Raw genomic sequence first — 12,193 nt, forward strand, 5'->3', positions numbered from 1 at the left:
GCATACTCAAAGCCCGACACAACCGCACACAGAACTGCACATGAAAGTCTAACTACACAGCAACCATTACAGTAGCAAGGCACACCTGCTGAAGAAAATGTCAATTTTAAAACTGTTTCTCCACAGCGAAGCTATGGAAATACATCGTCTTCCCCAAAGTTAACACAGCCGTGCTGGACAGCAGTTCAACAACAAAACATCATTTTTCACAATGTAAATTTTTTAAAAAATTAGCTGATTACTGATAATCTCAAACATTTAAACAAACCCATTCACAGGCAAAACTTGCTCTTTAGTGGTTAAACTACTGCAGGAATTTTGGCACACAACCTTTTTACAAATTAAGTATTGTTTTACACGTCCCAAATGTGTTAGTCATAAACATTAGCAGAGGAATACAAATCACAACTTTTTAATAACCCTGCAGTAACTCTGAACTTGTTCATCTGAACTTATTTAGTTTGTTTTTCCTTCATGACTGGATAAAGCAGACTGCAGAATTTTGTGCAGTGCCAGGTCTTGGCTCCATCAGTTGCTCATTAAACAAGATCTGGAATTTAGCATTGGATTGAATGCACATGGGAACTCATGTGAAGCTGCTCATATATCATTGATAGCTCTGTTGCTAACACAGAGTTTATCCAAGCCTCTACATTTTTCGTTGACATGAACAAAGCTGTTCACCATCCTCTGTTTTTGACGTCAGTGGACAACTACCCACTAACAGTATCTGTCACTACAAAATGCTTGGAATTTCCTCACTTATAAAGGCTGGAAAGTTTCAAGTACAAACCTTTCATTTAAAAAAATGGTACACATTATTAAATTTTAAAGACTAGAATATTTTGTGATTATTAAGATAGGACATTTTTATTCTCACTGAATATTTTTTCCCCCAATAACTTAAGGATTCAAACTTAAATGGCACCAGTGGCTGTGAGGAATGGATGTTTAAAAACACCACCTTCCTCTTCTGTTCATTGAAAAAAAACACAACCATGATCTCAAATGTATGCTAATTCCCCAACATATGATGTATTTAAGATTTTTCCCATTAACTGACCATGATAATCATTTCAGTAGGACAAATGTTGGGTGGTACCTAGTACTTAACAGAAATGTAGAAAGCCAACCCCCTAGCATAAGCTATTTACTTTTGTTGTCTCTTTTCAACATCTCCTTTACTCTTACAGCTGAAATGGCCCACCTTGAAGGAAGTGGTTCTGGTGGAGGCTCCCTCTGGAGCACAGGGTGGCTTCCCAGGAACCCTTCCCAGGCAATGCTGCCTTCAGCCAGGTGTCCACAGGCTGCCTTCATAGCCCTTGTGAGCCCAGGAGCGTAACAACTGGCTTGGTGTACACAATTCAGACATCCATCTTGACAAAGGTACATATTTTACCCCTGCTGGAGATTTTCCTGCCAATAACAATGCATTTAAACCTCGATCTCAAACCCAAGCTGCTGCTTTACAAACACATCCCTTGCTTCTGACTCCTCCAATTTGGCTGAAAGGAAACAAACATATCAACAATCCCAGCACAACATTTGGTACAATACAGTGGAAAGTCCCCTTTTTCCAGCATGTCAAGATACCATCAGCTATTAAGCCAGAGATAGACAGATGTGTTTAAAAATCCAGTTTTAATCATCTACAAATCTCTGAAACTACTACCTTGAGCCTCCCAACTTCTCTGAACATGCCTCCATTCTCTTCTCCACAGAAAACCCCTTTCATAAAGAACAATTCTTTCGTCTGTGCTTTTCAGGGTATTAATATTTTATGTATGACATTCATATAATACTCCCACAGCACAGTGATAAAAATAAACAATCCTATCTCACTGTAGAGGGACAGATCACGTTCCTGTGTTTATTAGGCATAGCCCACATCCGAAACACCACATACGTTGCTTCTGGTGGTCGTGACAAATCACAAAAAAGGCACATATGAACTGTTATCCTCTTGGAATCAAAGCTTCGTAAGTCTATTTTTTACTACTACGTCATTTCAGAATACAGCTGCCTATGAAGAAACGTAATTATGCATTGATCTGATTACCAGGAATTGGCAGTATTTTGATTTTCTAGATAGTAGATGAACAAACACAAATCATACTAATGGCTTAATCTCCTTAGTCCCGGATACATAAAATAGGACATGTTTGAGCAGCTCTACAGATACAACTTCCACCCTTCGTATGAGGGGATAAAAAAAATTAAGAAAATTAGATTTTTTTTTTTTTAAATAGAAAAATAAGTAAGGATAAAGAAACAAAAACATGGCGGAAATTATATCTAAAGCTTGTTAGAGACAACGTTCAGTTCATCAACACTATATATGTATCCCCAATTCTTAAAAAAATCACCTTTTTAAGTGATTGTACTAGGAAAGGTACATCCTAACAAAAAAATAAAGACTTGCAAGAAACCTGCAGCTGCTTCAACTTCTTCCGAAAGGACCTTCAATTTTCACAACTGCATCGTCTCTGAGAAGCAATTCCAAGCAGATGATATGATCTGATCTTTGGCTCGGAGGCCATTCCCATATGTACTTTAGAAATAGTGCCCACACTGGCTTTACAACTCCCAAGTTTTGTAGAATTTTATCTTCTGAGCGAACCTCGTCCCTCTTATCAGAGGGACACTCTGCTATTGTAACATCTTCAAAGAAAGAATGCAAAGACAGAGCTAACATCTTTCTGACAGGAGGGATTTGACTGTTGATCTTTTTTTTCCCTCTTTTCCATCTGTTTGAATATTTGTGTGTATGTACATATACCTTTATAAATGCTTAGATTTCACCAAAGAAAGGCAGTGAATGTGGATCAATTTTGTCCAAATGGTCAAACAAGTGTTCAAAGAGGTTGTCTCCCTGTGGAACAAGAAGGGAAACTGAATTTATACAAAAGGTGTTACTTCCATATGTCTTTAATGCATGCTTGTATATTACCTTTGTGGAACAAGAAAACTTTAAAGGATATAGGCTCTTTCTTTCTTACAGAGCAGCAGTAGGCCATTTCCTCATTTCATTCCCATACAAAGCCCAGGATCCTACTTTCACATGATCCTTCTCATGGTAGCGAGGTATTCTGTAACAGTGCTCCTAAATGCCTCCCTTAACCAGCAACAAGAGCAGTGATAAAAAGTCTCTATCAAATGGAGGGCAAACACTTTTTGACACCAGTCATACTGGTTTAAAACACCTATTTCACATTAGCTCCCTGTGTTTTAGCTCCCTCGTATTGCTCACCAAGATTAAGTAAGACAGTGTATTAGGTAAGTCAATGCAAAAATCGCAGCGACATAGCCATTTATCCTAAGTTTTGCTGCTGAGCCAACGAAACAGCCTACAGCATACCCAGAACAATTTTCAAGAAGTAGAATATGCAAGTCCACAAAACTAGATTGCTTCCCATACACAAACCTGCTCAGAGCTTGCTTGGATATTTCTACACCAATAATTTACATCATTGGCCCACCTTAAAGGGCTTTTGACACAAAAGGTTTCCTTGCTGTACATCAGCTGATTTGTAGAAATGCTTTGTGTGTGCTCTCTTTGTCAGTAAGAATATAATAATGTGAACTCTTTTAAATATATTTCACTGAGGGAAGGCTGAATCTACTGTAACAAGTATAAAAGAGAAGTCCACATTAAACATTTTCACCAGGCACTGGAACACTTTCAAAGCTGAGTAATTATGATTCCCCGTGGTTTCATAGGTTAAGAGAAACTGAAGTATGACTTTCAAGTTGCTTGCTGATGTCACAGAATTAAGTGTTTTATATACTTACCATATTGAGTTCCTAAAATAAACCTTTTTTTGTTTGTCTGCTTTAAAAAGAAACAATAGAGAGGTTGCATAGAGAACAGCAGTTATCCAGCCAAGGATCTTGCCTTCTACAGTGCTTAATAGCCAGCATTTGCAGACAATATAAGAACAGAACTCAAAGTGGTTCTTTCCCCTTCATACTTTCCCAGCCATCCAGTTATCAGCAGCATGAGAACCTCCTGATTTCATACCAGACCATCATGTTTAACTGGTATGGATGGATCTCCGAGCCTGTCCAAATCACTCCTGGTTTGTATCGTTATTGTCAACGACTGTATATCAACATACTTAGAGTAGTTTAACTTCACAAGTACATGCAAAACATTTTAAAGTTGTTAAATTTAATGGTAAGGAAAAGAATTCGCACCATTTTCTTCAGTTTCATTTATCTCAAATATTTGACACTAGACATATCTAAGAGCAGGAGGCAGGAATTGCTGAAGAAAACTATCCTTAAGTTCTACTATCAGCTAAAAAACTAATCCTTAATCGAGTCTCCAAAAATATAAACTCTATCACTTTCTGTGAAGTATTGGAAATTGTATTTTATCATGTGTATAATTAAACAAACAAAAAAAACCACCCTAGTTAAACTGAATCCATAAAGTCATCTCCAGTGGAACCTACAGACCTTGGTTCCCATTTTCTTATGTGCCTTTGAAATATCAAGCAGTCTTCACTTTTTGCTGGATACATATTTCTGCGAAATGAACACAGGCTTACTAATTGATTTAATTACGCTCAGTAACAAGCTTTTCCTTTTCCAACTGTTAAAAACACTTAATGATTCAGAATAAGTTTGTAAAAATTACGAGGTGTTCATTCAAATTCTTAATCCAAGAAATTGCTCAGGCACTGCAAAGACAACGAAAGAAAGACAAGCCTGCACAGGCAGGGGCAGGCAGGGCCGAGTTCTTTTGCCTCTTGTGTTCCCAGCTGGCCAGACACAAACCAGCTCCAGCCCAAAACACGCAACTGCTTTCATGTCATGCATCCAAGTTAATAGGCTTTATTTAACCAATACAGCACTGCAATAATGCATCTATACATCCTCAAGATCAGAGCAGCTCGCATCAGATGGCTCAGAGGACAGGCTGTGGAGTTCTCTGCTCCAACAGACACACTGGTTTGAACATGTTTATCAGCCTATTGGAGCTGTTTTCCCTATAGCAAGTGACAATTATGCATGTTAAGATGCTAGACATTGGGCTGAAGAAACCCATGGCCAGTTATAGAGAAATCCAGGCCCAATCCTACAAATTCTTACCCGAACACGAAGTCACTCTGAAGTCAGTGAAACCACTCTCATGAGTAATGTCCAGGTTGATAAAATACTTATAACTGGCTTTCTGTCAATATTTTATTTTCTAAATGAATTGGTTTGCATTCCAGTGCTCAAGTATCACGGGAGTCTGTATGTAAACAAATACCAACAATCATATCAACAAATCTCTAAACACTGACTTCCGAAGTATTTATGTAAGCTTTCTGCCAGAGTCATTTCACACACCAAGCTGTGCACTGAGTTCCTAACACAGACAAATACAATTAGAAAAGTGAAGTCTAATATTGCAAAGGCTCCAGAATGATGCATTCAGGCTTTGCTCACGATTACAGGGCACGAGAAGAAGCCAGCAGCCCATCTATCTGCTGTCTTACCTACTTACTCAAGAGCCTGGTCAGAAAGCACAAAGCATGTACCTACAAGAAAATAATTTTGAAGATATCAGAAAATTCTGCACTCCAGACATAACTGTGCAGCAGCAGCTATGCACTTATAAATCATCCCATTGCCCCAGTCTCGCCACATTCTGCCTTACCATACAAGTATTTCCAAATACTGCACAAGGATGCACGCGATGCTGTGTGTCCCAAGCACGCTCAGGTCAATCAAGGATTATCTCCCCTTGCATCTATTACTTTGTTTGTTCCCCTTTGTTTCTGACTAGTGATACACATAAGACAAGTAAATACGCTTATTTCACCATGTCAGGGGGAGATTTGGTTCATTATTTTTTACATTAGCCACGCATTTGAATCAACAGGAGAGCGTTTTTAATCACAAGCAGTATTTGGTTCTAACGACAGAAGTGCAAATCCAATACACAGTAATGGAAACTACATTTCAGTGTTAAAAGCTCTCAAGTAGGAGTTTAATAGAATAGCAACTTAGAAATGTAATAACAGAGGAAACTTCAATTAAGTGTACAAGTCCAGTTTCCCATTAATGTAAACTAAAAGTGCCAAATAATAATCAAAAACAACCCCTGCGCACACATCTCCCGCCAGTGGGCTGAATTTAACAATATCCAGCCCAACTTGTTTTCACTTCAGGTTGAGTGAACAAAGAGACAACCAACATTAAGATAACTTCAAAACACCAGAAAATAGGACTAGAGATGAGATATAATGCAATTTTTCCATGATTTACTAACGTCTTTATAAGAAAGTACCTTAAGAGCCACACAGGTCAGGAGAGAAATTCTGGAAACTCAGACATGTCCCCTGCCAAAACACTTTGGTTTTATGAAATAACTCTTTGCTTACAAGAAAAGTGCATCCTACTAAGAAAAAAAACAACAAAAAAAAAGAAAACAAAACAAAAACACAAAGTGGCATTGTTGGGAACACACAGACAAAGCTTTCCCAAGAAATTTCACTTCATATACATATACAGATGTGTGTGTACGTAGAGGAATGAGTTGCATGTCTGCATCATCTGAAAGCTTTTTTTTTTTCTTAAAGAAGTGAGAACACCGCACTAGTATAGTTACAGATGCTTGTAGTCTGGCAAGGACTGTATCATTGCAGAGTTGCATCTTGCCAGAAACGACAAGGAAAAACCTAGAGCAGTCTGAGACTTACACATGCTACGTATCCGGACAGTAACTTTTCAGGAAAAGAAAAAAGAAAGTACTGTAAAATACTGAATCAAGAAAATATTGAATATTGAAACCCTAACCAAAACAGTACTGCTGGTTCAGAAGTCTTTGCCAAGGCCAAGATCTGCACAAAAAGATACAGCCTTGTGGCAAGGCCCCATGGTTCAGCAAGAACAGAAGAAACCCAAAGAGAACAATGGATCTAAGATGGAAGTTAGTAGGGGAGAGAAACAAGAAGCATGTAAAGAAAAGGGAAAGGAGACCAAATATTAGCACCTTGAGGGGTAGGGTGAAGGAAAAAAAGAGCAGTGATATTTCATATCAGACTAGGACTTGATTAATATTCAGCTGTATTTCTCTTAGCTACTGGCCTCTTTACGTCTCAGCTATCTGTAGTTGCATCTGTAGCCACAACACATCATGCATTAAATATATTCTCTTAATCCGTGGATCTCTTCCAAAAAGAGTTAAACAACGTTTGAGAAGGGAGAGATTACCCGGTAGGGAACCCAGAAAAAAAAAAAAAAGCAGCTGTCAAAAATATTTGATAAAAGATTAAAATTAACAAGATTAATTGAATTAAATTTATTGAAGATAAAAATAGATATAGGCCTTTGCAAAAATAGGAAGAAGTATTTTGTAAAAAAAAAAAAAACAACAAAAAAAGGATATGGTAAAACAGAGACAGGACTCTATTGCAGTTGGAGGCTGAAACTTAAGAAAAATATATCCATTTTGACAATTTGTGTGGAGAAGAGTGAGAAGAGGAATAATACCCAAACTTCAAAGATTTCCTGATTTTTTTATTTTTTTTTAAGATCAGACTTTCCCACCCACAGCTGCCAAAACCCATCTGCTTTACTAGAAAATACATCGCTTTATGCTACCCCTTACAATCATGAAGTTAGACCAAACGTTTTAGAGAGCTCTAGAAAAGCTCAACTGGCTGCTCTGAAGAGGGTTTTGGAGAACTGAAGACAGTGACAGCAGCAGCGATGTGAAACCACCAAAAGGTGTTTACTGATTCCATAAAAACAGTGTTAGCCCCTCGTTTCTTCTTCTTCCCCATTTTAAGCTGCACATTCTCTTTGCTGAATGCTAAACAGTTAATACAGACTTTTCCACTGAAACATTATACCCCATACTAGCTGCAACAGATGAGCATTCCTGAACTACTTTGCTACTGGAAGGTATGTACTTTATTGGCCTTATCATTGATAAGACATTGCTCATGCCTCTCTATCATTCTAAACATGAAAATATTAAGTGAAAACAAAACTGAAGCCCAGAGCAACACTAGAGGCATTGCACTACACATTCAGTTGTTATCTGAGCTATCTTTAAGGTATCTGTCAGATTCTCTGGAGCTGGCAGAGACAGATGGCTGACCAGAAGACAGCCCTGTTCCACCCCCTCCAAGGGCTTTTCTACAAGGGCTTTTTCTACAATGAGCCTCACACCTGGCCCCTCCGTTCTGCTGGGCTGCAGCAAGCGTGCCCCCTTCTCTGTACTTACCACGGAGGATAGATGTAGATGACATCCTGGGGCCTACTCTTCAGGTGAGCTGCCGTCTCTCTTGCAAAGAGGACTTTGAGTATTGGTTCGTCTCTACTGATAACGAGATCCTCGGATGAAGTCATGGCAGGAGACTGTTCCAGCTGCTGGCAGATGGCAACTTGTATCATACACTCCTCAAACATCTCCAGGATCTTCACAATCAGAACACCAGATTTATCTGGAAATTAAAAGATGAAAATAAAAATGCAATATTTGGATGAGGGGAAAGAAACTCTGGCACATGGAACATCTGTGCTCTGCTTTCTGCTGATCTGGCTGATCTGCAAAAAACAACACTTAGTACAATATCTCACCCAACTGAAGGACTTATGTTAAGGTTTTGTTGTTGCTGTTTTTAAAGCACTTTTAACTGTGGACACAAAATACTACCTGCACTTCTTCTGAATACAGGTGAAATCAAACTTCTCACAAAAAGAAGACCCCTCCTCTCCCACTGCATTTGAACTTTTTCATCCTGCAAATGATGCACTTTGTTCCCAGCCTCTTTTATTGGAAACCGAGAATGATACATTTATTTTGAAAACAGAAGAATCACACTGTATTGAAGGTGAATGTGAAGCTGTGTTTGCCCTCCTCAACCTTTCCCAAAATAACAGTTGTCAGGGACCAGGTTAACAGAGCACCCGTAAGGTACAAACAATCTAAAAGTGATTCGCATTTAGAGACAAACGTGGTGAAAGAGAGACTTAGTTTTATCTAAGACTTATTCTCTTTCTCACCTAGCCCTGCTCCAGTTTGCGCTCTGGTCACTGAAGAGAAGAGGTATCGTTATCCACCTGCTAAATGCTGCTGCCATTATTGTAGAAAGGCACAGTGCTAAGGACAGGGGCAGCAGAACCCCAGTTCTGCTGGTTTTGATCCAGAAGTTGCATTGGGAAAAACACAGTATCCCGAGAAAAACAGCTGATATAAATTACTGCCTTCCCACAGCAAAGAAGAAGCAGGGGAGGAACTGTGAACGTGGTACTGGAACTTAACAGCAGAGCTGTACTAATTATTTGTTTGTTTATTTTAAGGCCCATTTCACAATTGTGAATGCCTTCCCATTGGAAAATGAGTCAAAATATTTTAGTTTAAGTTTATGAGAAACTTCAAAAAAAAATTTCAAGAAACCCCAAACCAAAGAAAGCAGGTCCTAAAAACTTTCAGGTTTATTAAATAAAGTTCAATTCTATTAAAAACAAAAAAAACAACAAAGTCCCTGTTTTGTATTCCCCAGTCTTTATTACATTTTATACTAAAACTGAAAAACTGAAATAAAGTCATTTTGAAATATAAAACCAAAGTGTTCTCAAAACCACTTCTATTCGAACCAATTCTTCATCCCATGCAAGATGTTTCTGCAAAGCACTGTTTCCCATGAACTAGTGTTTTCCATCAGGATAAAGGACTCCTTCGGGAAGTCCCCCAAGTGATACATGTGAAGGGATTCGGCCTGAATCATGGCAGCTCAACCTCCTCTTCCTCGCGGAGCAGGAGGAAGAGAACTGATCCTTGCTGCCCAGCTCCCTGGGGTCAAGTGATGAAGAGAGACGGATGGATGCCACTGCTATCACCTGCTTGGGGAAAGCTGCAACGCTGCTCTGCCGCTCCAGATACGCACTGCATTTGGCTAAGGTCTGCTCATGTGCAAACTTCTGCTGAGTGTGAGTGTGGACTGGTTTTCTGTGCCTAAAGGCAAGGATTTAGAATATTCACACTCGAATTGCGTTTTGCCTGCCTGGCTGCAGTTATGGTCCTCTGTCAACCCCGAGTCATCTGGAATGCATAAACAAATCGTCCCGACCACAAAAATTCGCAGCCTTCAAAGCAACTGAACATTTACCTCTAGACATACTCCACAATTTGGATTTTCATCCACTTTAAAAAACAAGGCACTAAAAAGTCAACTTCTATTATGAAACACACCAACAGTTTAAAAAAAAAAAAAGAAAAAAAGAAAGGCATGAAAACAACTCGTGAGGCTTCATCACTTCTGGACTGTGCATTTCTCACGTGCAAAACCTTATGACAATTCTTACCGGTCAGCAGTGTATATGTTAGCTGTTAAGCCAGCTTGAAGAAATTGCTGCAAAAGAGAATGGCAACCTAATATTTATCTTTTAAATATCCCTGACTAGGAAACGGTTAAAAATACTAGGTAAAGTAAAGAAGCACTACCTCGAAATGAAAGGCTTTTGAAAGATTTCGGAGAAAAAACCCTCCCAAGCCACCAGAGTTTCTTGTAAGTCAGTCAGCGTTGGCCCAAACACTGGGAGCTGATACTAAATGAAGCCGAATGCCTCTACATTAAAAGCAGCACAGCTCCAACAAGTATCCAAGTCTCCAACTTGGCACACGCGCACATTCTACAGAACCACAATCTATTTGTTTATTTAGATGCACAGAGATAGTTTAATTTAATTACTCCAATTATTATTACTGCTGATGATAGAACGCTCTCTCGAACAACACAGCAAAGCACTTTGGGTTCCTGGCACGTGATGAAACGCCAAAGTTCAGAATGTAGCTCGATTCTTAATTCATTTGGCTCTTGCATTGTTATGCCAATCAAAAATAAATCAAACATATGTGGCTGCGCATTGAAGGGAGAACTTGTGGGTGAGGAGATGGGCTGGATCACTGCAATTTCTACAGCTTCCAGAGAAGTTTACTTGTTAGTTCATTCGTGTGAAAAGCTTACTTTAAGGTTTTGCAATGTTCTCTTTCACCCTTGGATAATTCACAGAAGTTCTTGCCTGCTGAAGCCCTCATTCACCTCATTTCACTTGCAAAACAGAATTACAGCCCGAGAAATTCAAACCTGCAGATGTGCAGGTTTCATGGCAGTATCCAGAATTAAAAAAAGGTTCAAGCAGCAGCTGTGGTGCGGTCCTGCCCATTTCTACACCGCATATTCCTTCACGCCCCACTCTGCTGGCTGCGGCTTTCAAATTTATTTCTTCAGCACTACTATTTTTATAAACCCAAATCAATAAGCTAATCCAGCTAACTGCAAAGCCACCAAGGCACAAGAGCAGGTATTAGGGAAAGGAAAGGACAAGTGATAAACAGCGGTTAGGGGGGGAATGAAGGGACAGAGTGATGATTGCTCTTTCCAGTGGCAGCCCAAACAAGCTGGACAAAGCTGGTTTGAAACTCAACCTTGAGACTGCATATTTGCCAGTGGCATCCAGTTACTTGTCTTCCCCTGTGGGGGTCAGGTTGGACTGTACTCCAGAAGCTCCTTCAGCACCCAGAGAAGGAATAAGAACCGCAAGTACCGTTGGACTGCTCATTTACTTACTTGACGGTAACCTTTCTTTTCCCATTGAGAGACAAGCCCCGTGCACACTCACAGAGAGCGTTGTCTGGATGCATTTAGAAATCCTTCTCTTGAGCAGCAATTTGAGGACTGCTTAACAAAGCTCATTGTTGGTGCCAGATGCCTTTGCAACAGCATCTTGTGGAAGCCTTTGAACATCCAGCTAGAAAGTCAGAGAAGACATCCACTGACAAAGAGCCAAGAAGCATTGGAAGAACCTGGCCCCATGAATATAAAGACAGAGCTTATACATCCCAGGAGTGTCACATGTAAATTCAATCCCTGATACACAAAGCTTGAGAAGCCACAAAGAGAAAGAAAAGCACTGATAAATCTAGTTGAAATCTGGTTGACTGAGGGCTTTTAGAAGTACTCCAGCCCTCCCGTGATCAACAAGACAAGTCAGGTACCAGTGATGAGCTGGGTCAGTTTTCACCCATGAACACGATCAGCTCTCTGCAGAACACTTTGTTGCAATAAGTGGAAATCACTGGAAGGCAACAAACAGAAATCATTGCTAGGTGGACTGCGAGGAAACTAATGAATTCTTCCAGATCTCACAAGAGGTCCAGAACAAGTGAAACCTGCAGGAGAAGCTA

The 12,193-nt window shown here is 39.6% G+C and overlaps 1 protein-coding gene across 2 annotated transcripts in view; it reads right to left on the minus strand.

Moving 5' to 3' along the window:
* The window catches only part of SPIDR (scaffold protein involved in DNA repair), a 201,638-nt gene that overhangs the window by 115,461 nt on the left and 73,984 nt on the right, over positions 1-12,193 (minus strand). For both annotated transcript variants that reach the window (XR_014618243.1, XM_084282627.1), the window contains exon 8: positions 8,228-8,447. Coding sequence is in view for 1 of the 2 variants with exons in the window: in XM_084282627.1 (XP_084138753.1) it covers positions 8,228-8,447 (220 nt within the window). In the remaining variant the exon portion in view is untranslated. The remainder of the gene's footprint in view (positions 1-8,227; positions 8,448-12,193) is intronic.

The sequence above is a fragment of the Netta rufina genome (assembly GCF_964035555.1).
Source record: "Netta rufina genome assembly, chromosome: 2".
Classification (NCBI taxonomy): domain Eukaryota; kingdom Metazoa; phylum Chordata; class Aves; order Anseriformes; family Anatidae; genus Netta; species Netta rufina.